This window comes from Zootoca vivipara, chromosome Z, assembly GCF_963506605.1.
Source record: "Zootoca vivipara chromosome Z, rZooViv1.1, whole genome shotgun sequence".
NCBI classification, from domain to species: Eukaryota; Metazoa; Chordata; class Lepidosauria; order Squamata; family Lacertidae; genus Zootoca; species Zootoca vivipara.
In genome coordinates, this window is record NC_083294.1 from 15,535,561 (window position 1) to 15,556,365 (window position 20,805).

At 45.2% G+C, this 20,805-nt stretch overlaps 1 protein-coding gene across 1 annotated transcript; it reads right to left on the reverse strand.

The window, feature by feature from the left end:
* Positions 1-8,940: 8,940 nt before the first annotated feature.
* Positions 8,941-12,586, reverse strand: IER5L (immediate early response 5 like). Its single transcript, XM_035114131.2, has one exon. It carries the CDS (start codon positions 12,411-12,413, stop codon positions 11,088-11,090), a length of 1,326 nt encoding a protein of 441 aa, XP_034970022.1. The 5' UTR covers positions 12,414-12,586; the 3' UTR covers positions 8,941-11,087.
* Between the last annotated feature and the right edge of the window lie 8,219 nt (positions 12,587-20,805).

Here is a 20,805-nt window from a genome sequence, read left to right on the forward strand (position 1 = left end):
TTGAGGCATCTGGGTGGCCACTGAGAAGAGGATGCTGGGCTAGATGGACCATTAGCCTGACCTAGCAGGGCTCTTCAAATATTACTATGTTTTGAAGCACTTAAACCACTAAATGTAACAGCTCTAGATAAAACTATGCAACAGTTGCATAGTCTTTGTAACATTCCTCTGGGGGTGATATAATTCAAACTGAAATTTCAACAGGGATTTGATCCAAAGGAGTGTTTTGCAAAACTTTTTCGAAATGACTTTTGGAAGAATTGTTTACTTTTTCAAGCCCTTCAATCAAGAGTTCCAAGTTGATTTCATCAGCCATTGCTATCGGGAGGCTATCAGGGAAGAGACTCTTTGAAGGTTGCAATCTTAGGTCTGCTTACTCAGGAGTAAATCTTATTTAACTGGAGCTTTCTTCTGTGCAAAAACCCACATTGACCTTTTGAGCTGCAAATGAGTCAAATCCAAATTGCATTTTCCTCTGTTTGTGGTGCTGGTCATTGCTTTGGCTTTAAGGAGCAAACTAGTTTTTTGGGGGTTTTTTTTAAATGAACTGTTCGAAACAAGAAGACCCCATAAAGTAGGGATTTATTTCCTAGTCAAACTACAGGGAGGAGGAACTAATCCATTTGGGATTTTTAAAAATAGAAAACAGAAAGTACTAGATAGTCTATTTTCTTAGTAAAATAAAGCATGATGCTGTAGTTATGAACCCCCAGATGCCACCTGGATTCTGCCTTCCTAAAGGCTGGCTTAAGAGCATGAACAGGCAACAGAACCTCTATAATAGCTCAGTATCCATGTTCAGTCCTCAGTGGCCTATCCAGGTAGGTATGGGAATGTTCCCTGCCTGAGAGCCTGGAGAGCTACTGCAAATCAGTTTAGACCATACCGAACTAGAAGGACCAGTCCTCTAACCCTAAGTAGGGCAGCTTCCCATGTTCTCATTTAATCCAGCCCTTCTGAATAATGAGGACTAGAACCTTTATTTTTAGGGGAAGGGCTGTAGCTCATGCTTTGCCTACAGAAGGACCCTTGCTAATTCATCTGGGTGTCATGGGCTACCATATTTCTGCTTTCCGGGTTGTGTGGAAGACATCTAAGCCACTTCTTAGTCTTCTGTTTTAAGACAAGGGTGAACAAACAGTCAATTTCTTTGCAATCCTTTTAAAGCAATCAAAGTAATCGGGTGCCAAAGGTCACCTTTCTAGACCACATGGAACAGCCTTAATCATTAGGTTGTAGCTATCAGGAATTGACTAGCTACAGTGGAATCAGCTGAGCAGCTCATCATGCTATTGGTCATGAAAACCCCATGCCTTCATCTTATGTGTATCCAGGAGGATGAAAATACACTCTTTACATGCTTAGGTGTCTGTTCCTACTGTTGTTGTTGTTTAGTCGTGTCCGACTCTTCGTGACCCCATGGACCATAGCACGCCAGGCACTCCTGTCTTGCACTGCCTCCGCAGTTTGGTCAAACTCATGTTCGTAGCTTCGAGAACATGAGTTTCCCTTTCATGGATCAATGCCTTGTCGTGGCGAAGGGGCTTGAATAACTCAGAGAAGCTATGAGCTTTGCCATGCAGGGCCACCCAAGATGGACAGGTCATAGTGGAGTTTTTTGACTAAACGTGATTCACCTGGAGAAGGAACTGGCAAGCCACTCCAGTATCCCTGCCAAGAAAACTCCATGGACAAAGACAACAGGCATATAAAAGTTATGATGCTGGAAGATGAGCCCCTCAGGTCGGAAGGCATCCAACATGCTACTGAGGAAGAGCAGAGGACAAGTACAGATAGATTCAGAGCTGATGAAGCGGCTGGGCCAAAGCCGAAAGGTCGCTCAGTTGCGGATATGCCTGGAAGCGAAAGGAAAGTCCGATGCTGTAAAGAAAAATATTGCATAGGAACCTGGAATGTAAGAACCATGGATAATGGTAAGCTGGATGTGGTCAAAAATGAGATGGCAAGAATAAATATTGACATCCTGGGCATCAGTGAACTAAAATGGAAGGGAATGGGCAAATTCAGTTCGGATGACTATCATATCTACTACTATCCATTCTGAAGGGGGGGGGGCAGAAAGCAGAGGTTGACCTTGTGCTCTCAAACAAATCCCCCCATTAAAAAAAAAATCCAAGGATGAGCTCATTTTATTTAGCTAATTCAATCACTGTTCTTTGGGAGAGAGGCCAAAGAGCAGTGTTTGGAAACCAGGAACAAAAATCAAGGAAGCGGCAAGCCAATATGAGGGGAAGGTGCTGGGGAGAGGGCAAAATTTGCCTGTCGCCTCCCTAGCAGCCTGAGTGTTACTGACATCATGATTAATTTATCAGATGCTTATGAATATGCATATAAGGCTGGGTTTGGGCTTTCAGGAGAGAGGGAGACTGTTGTCAAGAAGCAAACTCTGTTCCTGCACTGCCTGCACGACTGTGCACGTCTGTACCCATTTGTCTGTTTTATTTAAAAATAAAATAAATGGATTTCACTGCTGAACAGGATCTGTGCAAAGTGCTCTCAAGTCCATGGTGGGAGCAAGCGAGCAGAGCACATTGATGCTTTGGGAGGCACATTTGGGAGGCACATGGTGACGCATGGGGGCCTCCAGTGTCTTTCATTCTGCGTCTGTTGCAGCATCCAGAAAGTAACTTTCACCCTGAGAAAAGAGGAGATGCTTGATTTCCCTGGAGGAAGGAGATGGGAAGAAGAAGAAAAGAGGGGGTCCATTCTCATCAGCTGGAGCCTCTGAATACATACCCTGCTAGGCATCCAGGCCTTTGTCTGTCCCCCTCTCTCATACACACACACCTATACTTCTATAAATAGGATTATTATAATTAAACCTTACAATTCTTTTATTTCCCAAAATACACCTATAGGTGAGAAAGAAAGGGAAATGGTCGTACCAAAACCATAGGAAAGGGTAGAAAAATGAGATTTTATACAAGGAGGAACTGAACAGCTTTACCAGTTTCAAAATTTATTTCTTTTCCCTCTTCAACAGAATGCATCCAACAATATATTGGGTTTTAAGAATTAAGAATACATCATTCTATAATAGTTAAATGATTTCTGATTTAAACATTTTACATAGTTTTTAATTGTATGGTTTTATTTCCAGTTCTTGTAAACCACTCTATTTTTTAACACACACACTTTCTTACCATCTCACCCTGCCCTCCTTCTGAGGAGACCACATGCCTCCTATGTCACCTTAACAAAAACAACAACCCTGTACGGCAAGTTAGGCAAGAGAGAGGCACAGGCTTGAGACTGGCTCTGGGAAACAGAAAGCAGCTTTGTAGAGATGGATTCACATGGCAAAGACTGAAAGATACCTTGTGTGGGTCAGCAGCAGCCTTCAGCTGCTGTTGGACTTCCAACTCCCACCAACCACCATGGCTTGTGGTCAGGGATAATGGGAGATGGGAGACAACTATGTCTGGAGGCCCACAGATTCCCCCCCCCCCATCCCTGCCTTATAGACTGGAACACGCACACATTCGGAATGGCTTTGTGTGGCTCTGCTGGATCAGGCCAAAGGGGGCCCTCTAGCTTGGCATCCTATCCTCAGAGTGACCAACCAGATGCCTATTACAGGAAGTCCCCAAGCAGGACCTGAGTGCAACAGCACCCTCCAGTTCTTGTGCCCCCTGGTACTCAAGAGGTAGACTGCCCCTGGCTGTGGAGGTTCTGCTATGACCATAGACTTCCCTAACAAAGGATGATAATGATAATAAGTATGTTTCTTTGGCTGTGTTTGGTGGAAGAGGAAGAACAAGCAAGAAGAGATCCCTTGTGTGGAAAAGGAGAAAATGCTATTGGGTGACAGAGAGAAGGTGTAATTGCTCAACACCTACTTGCTTCTGTCCTCACCCAGAAGGAAAGCAATGTCCAACCTGCTGATAACAGAACAAAGGATGCCGAGGGAGCTGTAGCGCAAGATAAGAAAAGAGGTGATAAGGGAACATCTATCTACTTTAAATGAATTCAAATCTCCAGGGCCTGATGAGCAGCACCCAAGGGGACAGAAGGAGCCTGTGGAGATCATCTCTGATCTTTGAGAATTCTTGGAGAACAGGTGAGGTCCCTGCAGACTGGATGTGGGCAAATGTTGTCCCTATCTTCAAAAGGGGGGGGAGGGCCCAAGTAACTACTGACCTGTGAGCTTGACATGAATACCAGGAAATGTCCTACCTAAAACATCATTAGTCGGTCAGTCTGAGCTCTTAGAAAAGGATGTTGTGGTTATTAAGACCCAATAACCACATGAGATGTAACCGGCTGTACTCTTCCAAAATAAAGTATACTATTCACTGTATCATATAATATTTCAACAGAAATGAATCATAAAATTCAATGTAAAAAGCAGAAGACCCAGTGGATCAGTTCATATCAGTTCATGGATCAGGTCCAAACATTTGTACGTGTCTGTTCCACCTGTGTCTGTTCATAAAGTCCCAGCAATCCACATAACAATTAGTTTTAGTTCCACAGAATCCTATTCCAAAGGCAATCCACAGATACAAAATTTCTTTCTTAAACTGACCCTTGTAGCCCAGCAGAAAGTAAAACAAAATTAAACAATGCTTAGGTGTTATACATGTAAAATGAATACAAACTCATCCACAACTGTAATCAATTTTCAGGTCCAAAGTAATAGCAATCCACAGATACACAATTTATTTCTTAAAATAAAAAAAAATCCTTCCAGCAGGTCTTTAAGGTGCTGCTGGAAGGAATTTTTTTAATTTTTTATTTTTGTTTTGACTACGTCAGACCAACACAGCTACCTACCTGTAACTTATTTCTTAAAGAGACCCATGCACCCCACAGAAGTAAACGAACTCCATACTTCTACATATCAATATTAGTGCCTACTCATAAAAAGCAACTATAATCAATTTCAGTATTCAGACCTAAGGGGTGTAAAATATTACAGTAAGTAAGAAAATAAACCTACTAGTTTCTTTTTGCATGAGGATTTTTTAAGCTCGTTCTACAGGACCCAAATACGTCCAAATTACAAAAAAAGTCAGGTCCTCATCCGAATGAGATGCTTCAATAAAATGTTGTACTAGAGGAGCATCTATTACATTGTACCTAATCCTAGAACGGTGCTCTGATATTCTTACTTTTATAGGTCTGAGAGTATGACCTACATACAACAAACCACAGGGACATTTAATCACGTAAATTACACGTGGAGTAGCACATGTGGCAAATGCCTGTAAAACTTTCTTTATTAGTAAACTCCTTTACCTGTAGAGCATATTTACAAGAGGTACAATGCCTACATCTGAAAAAAACACGTGGAGGACAATGTGTGTTGTGCGAGTGTGGATTTTAAATCCGTTTGCACCAATATATCTTTTAATGATGTTGTGCATCGTTTGGCAAAAAAGGGGATGTTATCACACCCCGGGATGTCTTTAAGAATGTGCCAGGGATGCCTAATGATTTTCTCAATTTCGAAAGTCATATGGTTGTATTCTAGGGAAGCGTAAATATGTGAAGATCTTATATTAACATATGAAACAGATGTAAGAAGGGTAGACCTCTCTCTTAAGCATGGGTTTCTCAAAAATGATGCCAGACAAATCTAATTTCTTGGAGGTTCAGGGGAATGCTGTGGATGTGGTGTATCTTGATTTCAGAAAGGATTTTGCCCAAGTCCCACATGATATTATTCCAGAAAATCTGGTAAAAGTGGGCTGAATGAGATAACTTTTAGGTGGATTTGTAGCTGATAGCCTGACTGAATCAAAAGAGTGCTCACCGAGAGTTCCTCATCACCCTGGAAGAAAGTCATATGTGGGGTGCCACAGGGTTTCTTCCTGGGCATTGTTGTTCAGCGTTTTTATAAATGACAGATGAAGGAATTGAGGGAATGTTCATCAAATTTGCACTTGACACCAAACTGGGAGGGGTAGGCAATGCCACTGAAGACAGAATTGGGATTCAAGATGACCTTAACAATTTGGAGAACTGAGCCAAAACTTAAAAAAAAAAAAGAATTCCAGTAGGAACAATTGTAAGGATCTACATTTAACAGGAAAAACTAGCAGCACAAATATAAGATGGGGGACATCTGGCCTGCCAGTAGTACAGTGGTACCTCGGGTTAAGAACTTAATTCGTTCTGGAGATCCATTCTTAACCTGAAACTGTTCTTAACCTGAGGTACCACTTTAGCTAATGGGGCCGCCGCGCGATTTCTGTTCTCATCCTGAAGCAAAGTTCTTAACCTGAGGTACTATTTCTGGGTTAGCGGAGTCTGTAACCTGAAGTGTCTGTAACCTGGAGTGTCTGTCACCCAAGGTACCACTGTAAGAGTTAAAAGGATCTAGTGGTCTTAATAGGCCACAAGCTTAACATGAGTCAACAATGTGATGCAGCAGCAAAAAATGCTAATGCCATTCTAGGCTGCTTCAACAAATCTAAGGAACAGGTAGGTAGCCATGTTGGTCTGAGTCGAAGCAAAATAAAAAAATTCCTTCAGTAGCACCTTAAAGACCAAATAAGTTTATATTTTGGTATGAGCTTTTGTGTGCAAGCACACTTCTTCAGATACTTCTTCAGATCTAAGGAAGTCATGGTACTGCTCTATTCTACCTTGGTTAGACCACACTTGAAGTCCTGTGCCCAATTCTGGGCACCACAGTTTGGGAAGGATATTGACAGGCTGAAACGTGTGCAGAGGAGGGCAACCAAGATGATAAAAGGTCTGGAAACCAAGCCTTATGAGGAACAGTTAAGAGAGTTGTGAATGTTTAGCCTGGAAAAGAGGAGACTGAGCAAAGATATGATAGCCATCTTCAAATATCTCAAGGGCTGTCACGTGAAAGATGGAGCCAGCTTGTTTTCTCCCACTCCACAGGGTATGACTTTAAGTTACAAGAAAGGAGATGCCAACTAAACATCAGGAAGAACTTTCTGACAGTAAGAGCTGTTCAACGGTGGAATGGACTCCTTCAGAAAGTGGTGGACTCTCCTTCCTTGGAGGTTTCTAAGCAGAGGTTGGATGCATTAGTTGAGATTCCTGCATTGCAGGGTGGGGGGTGGACTCAATACCTCTCGGGTTCTCTTCCAACTCTACGATTCTAAGTGCTTTAATTTCTCAAAATATATGACTGTGGCACTCAGCATACTTGCTCAAAATATTCTTTGTGTGCTCAGAAGCACTTTATCACTTTGATTCTTCAAAGGTGTTAGCACATATGGGAAAGGGTGACACCTAAATCAGTGTTTCCTCAACTTGCTGCCCTCCAAGGGCTTTCAGCTATGAGTCTCAGCAGCCAACCCAACCAATGGTTAGGGGTGCTGGAAGTGCTAACCAATTCCTAATTGCAGGGCTGTAGAGTAATTTCATCCAAACTCCCGGACCACTTTTATTCATTTGATGTGGAAAGTCGGTTTGCTTTTTTAAAATGCAACTTATATGGGAGATTTTTTGGGGGGTGGGGTGGGTAAACCTTTTACTTTGAACATATTCACTCCAGTCTTAACTGAAGCGAAAATCCCGTTTGCTTCCAGCTTCCCCCAACCTCACCCAAACATCCTCCTGCAAAAATGTGCTTTGGGGGCGGGGGAAAAAACGCCCCGGTCCTTTCTACCTGATAAAGCAAGTTGCAGCCATTCCCAGAGCTGGACACTAGGAGGAGCTCTAGCAACTACCTTAGTTAAGCCAAACACCTACCGGTAGGTGTCTAACCCACGCCGCTGTTAAAAAGATTTTAGTTGGAGAAAAACAAACTATTACTTAAAAAATAAATCCCGACTTTTTTAAAAAAGGGGGATGAAATTACACATCTTGCTTTAAAAACAAAAACAGGCGATTAGTTGTGATAAAAATCAACCCTGTTACAGGTTTTATATAAAATCAACCCTGTTACAGGTTTTAGAGGTTTTATATAATAAAGTTATTTTTGTAAAAAACGAAAACCTCAGTGATAAGGAAGATTCCCCCCCCACCTTAAAGATTGGAGTAAAAGCGTGTGTGCGCAAGGTAGCAAGCGCAAGGTAGGATCTTCAAATGCAAACGCGGTTGATGCAAAACAACCGAGAATAAATGCGGGCCCCCGGGGAAAAAACCAACACCCCAGGTAAGATAGCAATTTCTTACCTTTAAATTGGGAGCAACCGAAGAACAAAAATAAACCTCCCCACGATCCTCTGAAGCTGCTCTGGAAGCCGGAGCTTAAATAAAATTAAAATTAAAAGCATTCTGAGGTCAGCCTGTAGGTGGTCAGAAAATATTTTTATTACCTTCATTCATTTGGTTGGAAGAGGGGTGTGCGCGTGTATCTGTGGAAAACACACACTCATATACACCACCAAGTGGCACAGAGCAGAGATTAACCAGCTATAAAAAAAGCAAAACCTCAGGATGTCTAAAACTTCAGAAGTACATCTTAGACACAAGGGTGCAAATGCCATTTTAAGGTTTCCCTGCAAACACCTTGATTTAAGTTTCCAAATATATTCATCTTTAAAACAAATAAGCAAGCTTTGAGATTACTTGGGAGTAAGCTGCTTTGCTGGTGGCTTTTTTTTGGGGGGGGGAGAAAACATGTTTGGGATCAGGGGAAGCAGACTGGGTTTTTCCTCCTGGTGTTGAGAGAGTTTTGTCTCCCTTCCCTGCTGATGGATCCCCTACAAATAAAGAGAGCCCCTGTTAAAAAGTATTGGGTGATGAATTAAACTCTCCCAACCCAAGGGAACTCTGGTTAAGCAGCTGGAGTAAGCAAATACTTTGCCTGTATCTTGTGATGAGTTCAGGGTCTTTCCCCCAAAGGTGTAATGTATAAAAAAGTTAACATCACAGATGTTTCAGGAATAAATCTTCACAAATCAGTTATTGGATTTAGAAGTCTCAAAGAATGCTCTCCTAACATCCTGACCCAATGCTTATTTAACTCAGATCAAGGGAGTAGACACTCAAAAAATGTGTATAATAAGAAACTTTATTTGAGAGTAGCCACTTTTGTAATTAGTGGCTTAGATTCAGTGCTGGCTCTTCTTACAGTAGCCCCACTGAAATCAATGAACATGAATACCCTTGGTCCATTAATTTCAGTGGGTCTTCCCACAGTTAAAACTCAGCTGGATATAACCCCAATGAGATCTAACTCCAAGAGAGAAGGGGAGTTTTGAATCTGGCTGTGAACTCTGCTTGATACCAAGTCTTTAAAAATTACCATCTATAGCCAGTCTATTTCAGGGTTGAGTTGTGAAGGTACACACACTTTTTTTTTATAATTGGACTTTTTATTAAGATTATAAATTTAAACAAATCTGAACAGTTTTACCCGGTGATATACAATTCAGTATGCACACACACAAAAATATACAGAGATACAAAGAGGGGAAAAATAATGCTTAGGGATGCGTCCTTTAATACACACAGTGCTTTAATGTGAAAGCTGGATGGCAAAAGCAGAAAAATCCACCTTTTTACAACAAAAGGTTCTTTATTTTCTCCCTTTAATAAAAAGAACACAAAGTTTATTTGAAAGAAAAAAAGAAAAGAAGAATAGGGTTACAGAAACACAGACCTTGTTTTGCACATAGGACCAAACAATTGCTGGTTGCATCAGGAGAGTTCAAAATCTTTTGAGAAGGGGGAAAAACAAACCACCCACCACATTAAAAGACATGAAAATAGTGTTAACACATTTACTTGTGGCATTCACACACACACACATTTGGGGGGAAGGGAGGGAGGCAGGACCTGTGAGAGCGCTATGTATGATGGGTAAAGTAGTTGAGATCTCAACACTCCCCACCTTTCCTCCCCCAAACTTTTTTTTAAAGAGCAGTGTTGGACAGAACTATATACTTCAAGGAATGGCAAAGAATACAAAAGGGGAAAGAGACCCTCACATGAAATTAGGCTACATATACCTAATCACATCATCCAGATTTCAACCAGGAAAAGTTGTTCACTCTGTTGATGTTTTCAACTATATATATATATTATGTTAGCAAGTTTTTATTATTTTTTGGGGGGGATTTCATAGAATTGTAAAGTTGAGAGGGACCCCAAGGGTCATCTACTCCAACCTCCTGCAATGCAGAAATCATAGTAAAGCATCTTTGACAGATGGTCAAGGAAGGAGAGTCCACCCCTCCCCCGTCTGTTCCACTATCCAAAAACTCATGAACCCCTAGCAGGAACTAGGAAGGACCACCCCACCTTCCCCTTATAAGAACTCAAGTGACTACAAAGGGAAACAGCCCAGCCCCATACAAATGTGTCTGTTTTGGGGGACAGGAAGGGGAAGAAAAGTTATAGAAATCCACCCCTTTTAAAATGCATTTTGGAAGGTTTAGATTGCTAAAGAAACGCAGCCAGTTTTCTGGTTTAAATGTTTTTAAATAATAATAATAAAATAATAATAATAACAATAATGCATAAAAGCCCCCCACTCAGCCCATAGTTTTGCAGACTATTCTGGGCTCAATTGAAAAAGTCAACGTGTCAAGTTCTACAACACTCCTTGTGGGAGGGGAGATTGGAGTTGCTTCAGGTATTCAAGTTCTCCCCCAATTTTGGAGAGTCTTATTCCCATCCACAATTTAATGGCCAGAACTACCTTTTCCCTAAAGCACTTTAACCTTGGGAGTAAACTCTTTTTTCTCTCACACACAGCTTATTCTCCTTATCCATCTTTTCACCTCCTGCATTCCTCCCCTCCCCACCAATGTTTTTGGGGGGCAAATAAAAACGAAATACAATAAAGCCTGGAAAGAGTTAAAGAAAAAGAGAAAAAAACAACTCAACACCATCCAGGGGGTGGGGGGAAGACACAAAAGAACTCTTGTTGTTGTTGGGGCTTTTTGTTTAAATAGGTACTATTTCTTCATCATCTCTGGAAAAATAAAGGCGCAAGAATCTTCGAAGTAAATTCTATGGTACAATTTAGAAAACAAACAAACATTCGCTTGGCTTGTCAACTGCCCCAAGCCACCCCCCACAACTTCAGTCTTTGTTTCAGGGTCTCTCCAACCTCCCCACCCCCACCAAAAGAGCCAAGCAGCAGGCATTTCTTCCTTCCCGCCCCGTCAGATCTTTCCCAGTCCCGGCTAGAAGGCCACGATTGCCCGCGTCCAAGCCCCCAAGCTGGCCAGCGCCTGCTTGCTACACAGTTGCCCGTTCAAGGGCTGCTCGGGGTCCGGCTGCGGCGTCTGCTGGGGCGTCTGCTGGTGGTGGGTTTGCTGCTGCTGGTGGTGGACTTGGTAGGGGTACTGTTGCTGCTGCCGGCTTACCAGCCCGGTAAAACCGGAGCCGAAGATGGAAATCAAGTTGGAGATGTTGGATGAGTCCTGGGGAGGAGACGCCGTCGGGGGCGCCGTCAGAAGTGGTGGTGGCGGCGGCGAAGGAGCCGTCGGGGGCTGCTCCGCGCTGAAATCCTCGAAGCGGGCGCGCTTGGGGCAGGGAGCGAAGGCGGGGTGAGACGGAGGAGGGGGACCGCCACCGCCCACACCGCCAATGGGGGTCGCCGTCCCCACGACGGACCCCCCTCCTCCTCGTCTCCCACAACCTCCTGTTTCTTCTCCTTCCTCCACGGCCTCGTGACCAGGGTAGTATTTGCGCTTGTAGCCCGGGCTGGGGGGGACGCCCATCACCGAGGCGCCTGGGCTGCCGCCGCCGCCGCAAGGACAGGGCGAGCAGCAGTCCTGGTGCAAGTAGCCGTTCTCCACCGTGGTCACCACGTGCGTGTCCAAGTCCAAAACAGTGGTGCGGCTGGAGCAGTGCGGAGAGGCGGAGGGGGACGGAGCCGGGACCAGCCCCGACGGCGCAGCAGAGCCTGTGTTGGCGCTGTTGCTTCCGCTGGAGAAGTCGCAGCTCCCCGGCACTGCGTAAAGCAGCCCGGGCGCCGGCGGCGTGGCGGCGCGGTGGTAGAAAGCCAGCGGAGAGTCCCTGCAGAGCCCCGAGACGGTTGCCGGGGGTTGAGCGGGCGGCATGAGCGAAGGCAGCCCGGCCAAAGGTTCCTCGTCCTGGGCGCACCCGGACATCTCCAGAGCCGACTCGCCGCCCCCTCTAGCCAAGGCGCAGCCCCGCAGCTGCCCATGCTGGAGACCGTCGTCCGCCTCGTCGGCTGCCTCGACGGGCAAGTGGAGAGGGCTGAAATCCGCCGCGATCTCGCCCAGCGAAGCGGGCGTGCCTGCTCCTCCGACGGGCGACATGGCTAGCAGCCCGCCTTCCTGGGGGTGGTGGTAGTGGTGGCTCTGCTGGCGGCGGTAGAGCTCGGCGTAGCGCTCGCTCAGGTAGAGCTGCCGGGCGTTGCGGAGCACATAAGAAACCAGGAGGTTCTTGTGCAGCTTGATGCCGCCGCGCTGCGTCCGCGAGCTGTGGATCTTGCGCAGCGAGAGGCTGATCAGGCTCTGGGCGTCCAGGGCGCACTCCATTCCCGTCCCCGGGCCCACATCCACCCCGAGCCCGGCCTGGAGCGGGGCTCTCTCTCCGTCTTAGCAGCCCGGCGCACAGCTCACCATCCCCGGGCAGGCGCAGAGCCGCACCCCTCCTTGCGCTCTCTCGCTCTCTCTCTCTCCGCCCTCCACTGTCGACCGTGCTTGGTGAATGCAGCGGGCAATAAGCCCTTGCTTAGCCGACCCCCGCTATTTATGGATCCTCTTCGGCCCCGCCCCCCGGCCTATGGAAGCACGGTTTTCGGCTCGAGTGGCGGCCCGCGCCCGCCCCGCCGAGGACCAGCCGGCCAATGGAGGCGCGGCGGTTCCTTTGTGCTATTCAAATACCTAGCAGGCTTTTTTGGCACGGCTGGAAGGTTCTCTGGAGAGAGAGAAAAAGAGAGAGAGAGAGAGAGAGAGAGAGAGAGAGAGAGAGAGAGAGAGAGAGAGAGACGGGAGCGAGCAGCGGGGAAGCCGGGCCAGCGGGGAAGCCTGGGATCAGAGCCCCCGTCGGGGGTGGGTGGGTTGAAAGGGCCCGATCCACGGATAGCCCTCCACCCACCTAGAGTGTGCGCGCTTCCCCGGACGCCTGGCTCCCCGTCTCAGGTGAAGCCCTCGCCATGTGGACGGAGGGCGAGGGGGAGGGGCCTCGGAGGGGGAGGGGCCTCTGGAGCCAGCGATCCGCCTCCGTTTCTCTCTTCCCCTCCGCTTGGCAAGCAGGTGCAAAAGCGTTGGCACCCGAATGGCTCAAGAAATGAAAAATTTCTTCAAGGGATGAGTCCAGATCCTGAAAAGAAACAAACAATCACAGGTAGAACTTTAAAAAGATTTAAAAAATGAAAATGAAAATGAAAGTGATTCTCTAAAGGAATAGGGACTATCATCATTATCATTCACTTTGTTTACTGTTTTCTGTGCAGGTACACGGCAAACAATTTCTAGAGAAAGTATTCCGGTGTAGAAGACGACTGGGCGTATAAGACAACCCCCAACTTTTCCAGTTAAAATATAGAGTTTGGGATATACTTGCGGTATAAGAAATATTACCCGGCGTATAAGACGACCCCCGACTTTTGAGAAGATGTTCCTGGGTTAAAAAGTAGTCTTATACGCAGGAATATACAGTAACTTAAGTTGCCTTTTCCTTCAAATTCCATTGTATGTAACAAAGTTCTGGCACAGACCATATATCAAGTGCAGAAAGCTGGGTTCAAGACAACATGATAGTAGCAGTTCATGAGGCAGGAGAATGGGGGGAATTAAATAACAAGACTTCCAAAAGCTCTTTGTTGAGGACTTTCCAAAACCTGGAGATATAGGAAGCTGCAAGCAAAGGAACCGAGACTCATGGACCCAAAAAAACTTAGCTGGGCATAAAAAGAGTATTGATGGATCACGTCAAAGTGGGCCCACTTAGTCCAGCATCTTGTTCTCCCAGTGGCCAACCAAATGCCGCAACAGGAAATCCACAAGCAGGACCTGAGTACAAGAGCCCTCTTCTCTCCTGTGGCTTCCAGCAACCTGTATTCAGAAACATTTATTGCCTTGACTATGGAAGCAGAACATAGCCATTGTGGCTAATAGTCCTCTCCTCCACAAATTTGTCTAATTCTCTTTGAAAGCCATCCAGGTTGGTAAGCATCACTACTGCCTGCGGGAGGGAGTTCCATAGTTTAACTATGTGCTGCATGAAGAAGTCCTATTCTTTTATCTTCAAACATTCAGCTTCATTGGATGTCTATGAGTTCTAGTGTTGTGAGAGAAGGAGAAGAACTTTTCTCTATCCTCTTTCTCTGTGCCATACATAATTTTATAAACTTCTGTCATGTTTCCTCTTGCTCATATTTCCTGCTCATATTTCCTCCCCTTATAGGGGAAGAAGCAGCTAAGGGCTCCTCAAAGGGGACCATTGAAGCAGCATCAGTACACACCTGTCTTCATCCTAACTTGAACAGAACACCCTGAACAATGTGTTGTGCAATGTTTCAGATGATTGCATGCAAACAGGAAAATGCTGTAATAAAAACCCCCACTGTTTTACAGAGGAAGAAAACTTTTGAGGAATTGGAGGGCAGATTTTGGCACTACCTCAACATTCTTCCTGGGATGTCTTCCTCTTTAGGGTGTGCTGACATCACGAATCCAAATCAGAGTGAGGGGCTGATTTCTAAATGGGCAAACGTTTTCTCCACACTCAGAATGAGCAAACACTCACTCTGAATGGGATAACTTTTTTCTTTTTTTCGCCCTCACTCTGAATGGGAAAACCTTTTTGCCCCACTTCTCACCTCCCTTACCCTCTGGAAAATTGGTGAAACTGCACAGCATGTTTTCAAGGGGAATACCCTTTTACAAAACTGCCTTTGTTTCCGAGGGAGACTATTCTCTCTGCTTGCACTCCTGGCTGTTGCGGCTTACACCCACACATTATGAGCGTGCACGGCATGTACAGTTTCCTACATGGAAGTGTTGGAAATGCTTCTAGTGCTTGCTGACTCTGAGGACTTTTGGCCCCCCTGGGGGTGCAACACTCCCCATCTTTATTCATATTTAAGGAAGCTAGAATCTTCTGTAAAGCCACCCATTTGCTAACCCGTATTGTGGCTGCACAATATATACTTCTTCCCAACCAATTGCTGTGGTGCGTAAATCCTCCTGAGCAGTTGTTACCAGCAGCTAAGTATTGGGTCCCTATGAATGAGAAGCTATATTTGTGTTGTTGTTGTTTCCAGATGTCATTCTAGACGATCAAGTCATTTTGACAGTTTCCCCCAAGGAGAGCAAAGATGTCTTAAAATCTCTCTTCCCAGGCAGAGTCTGAGGGGTGAAAGACCATGGCTTTTCATTTTATTATATTTTATTAACCACATATGCTAGTACTGTGTTGGCAAGATCCTTCACATTTCCCAATATTTTCTTCCAGGATATATTATCCTAATAATACAACCCTGTCCATACCCTTCCCTCCCCCTTAAGCTCCATTGCATTCAATGGCTATAACTCTCTAGAGCCTACAAAGTGCTTTTTAAAAATAGATTGTGGCCTAAGAAAAGTAGGTTTAAGAGGAGACACCTAGTGTGATTTACATTTTGAGGGGCAGCTCCCCGATTTTCACTTTCCGAAAGGATCTGTGAACCAAAATACATTATCCTTTGAAATTCACACTTCTCTGAATTTCGCCAAACGAACATAAAAAATGGTGTACAAAATGCATATATTAGCAAAAATAAGATATAAATTTGCACTGTGCTAGGGAAAAATAAGACCCAAGAAATGGTTTTGCTAATAGGTGTGCATTAGGCAAAACTGCAGACAAAATGGGTGTACATTAGGAATAAGGTAGATTAAAATGCTGGTGGGTTGTTTTTTAATAATGCAAACTGATGTAGTAACATGGCAAAGTGATCTTAAGGCAGGGAAACTGAGGGACAGAGGGAATTCAAAATGGGAAGATTCTCCCTTCTTTAAATGACTGCTCTAACAGATTAATTGGCTTCCCAGTGTACAAGTTCTACTCACAAGAAAGCTGGGTTGAGTTCTTTCTCCATTTTCTCCACACCTTACATCCTATATATATATATATATATATATATATATATATATATATATATATATATGGGATGGGGGTCCTATATTTTCCCCCTAAAGTGGTAAGCCCCAAATGTTGCAAGCTTTCCTTGTAGTGGAGTTGCTCCAGTCCACCTGTGAGTTAAATTAACACAACATATTTTTTAAACAACAACAACTTCTTCTTCTTCTTCTTCTTCTTCTTCTTCTTCTTCTTCTTCTTCTTCTTCTTCTTCTTCTTCTTCTTCTTCTTCTTCTTCTTCTTCTTCTTCTTGTGCTGCATGTGGAAATTAGCTTACCAATGCCAGGATATTTTCTTGGTGAACGGTTCCTTTCCCATAACAGGAGTGGATACAACCTTATCAGCCATGCTGAGTAAATTATCACTAATCTGCCAGTGTAAAGGCAGTGTATGTTAAGCACACGCTTCACCTCCATTTATCACACTGACTGTAATGTTTGGATCTTGCTTGCCATTCAACTTGCACCTTACAACTCTTCTCTCCTGCATGGCTGCCTACTAAGATTTCACTTCACCCATCTTGAGTCCATGAAAGCTTATGCCTGTAGTAGGCGCATTAGCCTTTAAGGTGCCAAAGGATTTTTTTGTCATGTTCCAAGTCTGGTTAGTCACACCATCACAATATTTGCATTTAGGTTTTCAGTTCCTTTGCTGATGATCCCTAACACGGAATCTGCCCATTTCGCAGCTGGGTAAACTGCAGTATTTATTGGGTTATCTTCTGTGACCCAGACATCTGTGCAGCTCAGACCCCCCATCAACATTCATTGATATGTCTTTATGCACTCCTAATTTGTTGCCTATTCATCCATTTTATTGAGTTCTTTTGGGGGCCAATCTTTTTTTAAAAAAACTAAAAACAAAAACACCTACTCTTCACCTGTAGGTCCCAGGGTGGGTTACAACAGTGCTGTATTAAAAACAGTGAAAACGAATTAGAGTTGCAGGAATGGGGTTTGACATCCTTCCATTGTGAGAACTGTCCAGTTGTGTTCTTTCTCTCTGCTTCCTGTTCTTTAACCACTTACTAATCAATAACAGGACCTTAACACTAGTACTGGTGGACATCCAATGAAACTGAATGCTGGAAGATCCAGGACTGATAAAATGAAGTTCTTTTTCATGCAGTACATAGTTAAACTATGGAACTCCTTCTCACAGGAGGCAGTGATAGCCAGCAACCTAGGTGGCTTTAAAAGAGGATGGGACAAGCTCATGGAGGTGGAAGGAGAAGGGCTATCAATGGCTACTAGCCATGATGGCTATGATCTGCCTCCACAGCTGGACACAGCAATGCTTCTGAATCCCAGTTGCTGGAAACCACAGCGGGAGAGGAGAGGGTTGTTGAGCTTGTGTCCCGCTTGCAGGTTTCCCACAGGTTGACCACTGAGAGAACAGGATGCAGGACTAGATGGGCCATCCACAACTGTTAAGCTTTCTCAGTAGCCTTTGCTGAGGAACTTTGTCGAAAGCATTTTGACAGTCCACGTATACAGTGCCTACCAGATTGCCTTTCCTTTGGGGAAGGGGCCATAGCTCAGTGAGCAGAGTACCTGCTTTGCACGCAGAAGGTTTGATCCCTGGCATCTCCAGGTAGGACTTGGAAAGACCTCCCTGTCTGTAAACCCAGAGAGCCAGTGATGGTCCTTGTTGACAATACTAAGCCAGGTGGACTTAACACATGACATGTATAAGGCAGCTTCCTCTGTTAGCTAAACCAGCCCATCATCCAGAACTATGAGGTCTAGCATCTCAAGAAAGGCAACTTCTGTAAATCCACTGTCAGTCAGTGTCAAGCAATAGTGAGCCAGATGGACCTGTGGTCTTGATATACAAGGCAGCTTCTGTGTTCCTACGATTGGAGGTGTGGCAGGATCCTAGTCCTCCCGCCAGAGCTCAGCTCTGGCACAAACTTGGATCCAGGGTGCTGCAGGCTGTCAGGAAAAAAGCGTGTTCTCAGATCCTCATTTGACTGCAGCTGTTGCCTCCTCCCCCTGGGTCACCAGAGGCCCCTGCAGGAAGTCCCTCTGCAGTGTGACAGCTGCCCTGCTTCCTTCCCAAAGCTGGAGTGTCTGCTGTTTGCTGCCCTCATCCTGCACCCTCCCAGTTGAGCGGTGACTGTATCCATTTCCTGACTTTGTGTGTGTGATAACCATCTCCTGGCTCTGTCGCCCAAGTCCCTTCATAAACTCCCCAGGTTCTCTGATCCGTTTCCACCCTTCCTCATGAGCAGGACAGCATATATTTTCACGTGTCCATTGGGGTGGCGTCAGTAATGCAGGAAATGCAGTGCAGGATTTAAGACTCTTCGTTCCCTCCCCCCTTGATTGCTACTTGTTCGTAGTTACTGATTGATTGATATTGATTCATTGCATATTTGCTCTACCTTTTTCTCCAAGAAGCTCAAGGTAGCCTACATGGTTCCCCCCTCCTCATTTAATCCCCACAACAACCCTGCGAGGTGGGTTAGGCTCAAAGGCAGTGACTGGCCCAAGGTCACCCAGTGAGCTTCATGGGTGGTGATTTGAACCCTGGTCTCTCCCAGGTCTTGGTCTTTGACACTCCAGATGCTATGCTACACTAGCTCCCTGGTTGTTTTCTCTTATTTTCTTATGAGGATAGGTTACAACATATGGGACTTGCCCTCTTACTCTTCGCCTCTGTTGACAATACCAATGTGTAGTGACAAAAAAGGAAAAGGGAAAAAAGAGTTACAACATTTGGGGTTTTTTCATTTAGAGTGTTTCATTTAGGGCTTACCACAGGCACCTGGCGGGTCGGCATCCATCTGTCCTAGGAGACAGTGGAAGAGTGAACCTTTGGGAATAAAGTCAAACTGTTGGAAGGTCGCAGTGCCTGTCGTGGCTGTAGAGACCGATATGAGAGAGGCATGCTTTGTTGTGTCTGGTTGTGCTACTGCAGATGCACCGGGGGTGTTTCTTCTCTCCGTGCTCCTCCCAGTGGTCATTCCTTGTCTCAGCACTTTTCTTGGATTGGTTTAGTTGAGATTCCGGAACTGCCTGGGGTTGGACTAGATGACCCTTGGGGTACCTTCCATTTCCATGATTCGTGATGGGAATGTGGGCTTAGGAGAGCACAATTTTGTTTGAGACGCTTGTCCTGCTACGGGATGCCCCAAATCTTCCTGACACAGCACATGTGTTGATGCGTCACTCCTGGCCGGTGTAAGTTGCCGCCACATCTCAACACGAAGCCTAGCAGACCTTCAACTGTATTGGATGTTAGCATCACATCCTCCCATACCCTTTTAGAGAGGTGAGCCATTGCCGTAGCTGCCTTGCCAATACAGGCAAGTCCTTGCTTACTCGGGGTTTACATTCCACATTAGTGAAATTGCGTAAAGTGAGTACCCTCCAAACACGCTTTAAATGCCCTCTCTGCCTCTTTCTCTTCAATCCATACCCAAAGAAAGCTGTATCAGAAAATAGCCACAACTAGAACTGAAGCTCTGGGGCCGACAGGAGGCTGGAGGATGTACAGGAAAGCGGCTGCTGTGCTGCTGTGCATATCAGCTGTTAGGCAGGGAGACTGAGCAGCGTAAACAAAGTCCCGCTGTGCCCCAGGTCTCTTCGGGGCTTCTTTCACCCTCAGTGACATCCTCTTCGAGTTCTGGGGAGGGTCTCCTCACAAGCCACAAGAACTCTCCAGCTCTCTCCATTTCTGGGCATGAATTGAATTATTTAATTTTTTCCAGGCGCCACATGTATATGTGGTCGCACGCAAGTAGAATGCACGTAAATTTTGGTGTGTGTGTGTGTGTGTGTGTGTGTGTGTGTGCGTGCGTGCCTGTACACCTGTCCAGCTCAGTGTTGATGGAGATGTTGCTGGTTATGATGGAGCCCAGGTAGATAAAATCGTCTATCACCTTAAGCTCATGGTCACCAATGCTGATTCATGGAGTGCTGGAGCCGTCCTGACCCAAGATATTAGTCTTCATCACCTGTAGAGCTTCCCCAGAGCACACTATCAAGACTGCATCATCTGCAAGGAACATCCCTTGGATGAGGACCTGGCACACTTTTCTTTTGGAATGGAGAGCAGTACATGTGAAAAGGATCTAGGAGTCCTGGTAGACCACAAACTTGACATGAGTCAACAGTGTGATGCAGCAGCTAAAAAAGCCAATGCAATTCTGGGCTGCATCAATAGGAGTATAGCATCTAGATCAAGGGAAGTAATAGTACCACTGTATTCTGCTCTGGTCAGACCTCACCTGGAGTACTGTGTCCAGTTCTGGGCACCACAGTTCAAGAAGGATACTGACAAGCTGGAACATGTCCAGAAGAGGGCAACCAAACTGGTCAAAGCCCTGGAAACAAATGATGCCTTATGAGGAACAGCTTAGGAAGCTGGGTATGTTTAGCCTGGAGAAGAGAAGGTTAAGGGGTAATATGATAGCCATGTTCAAATATATAAAAGGATGTCATATAGAGGAGGGAGAAAGGTTGTTTTCTGCTGCTCCAGAGAAGCGGACACGGAGCAATGGATTCAAACTACAAGAAAGTAGATTCCACCTAAACATTAGGAAGAACTTCCTGACAGTAAGAGCTGTTCAGCAGTGGAATTTGCTACCAAGGAGTGTGGTGGAATCTCCTTCTTTGTAGGTCTTTAAGCAGAGGCTTGACAGCCATATGTCAAGAATGCTTTGATGGTGTTTCCTGCTTGACAGGGGGTTGGCCCTTGTGGTCTCTTTCAACTCTATGATTTTATGAGACATGCCAGGTTGAACAGACCCCCGTCACTCCTTGCATGGATGTCAACACCGTTTTCTGTCAAGGTGAA

Excerpts from the sequence above, each read along its gene's own strand:
- IER5L (XM_035114131.2), bottom strand. The coding sequence starts at position 12,413 with ATGGAGTGCGCCCTGGACGCCCAGAGCCTGATCAGCCTCTCGCTGCGC.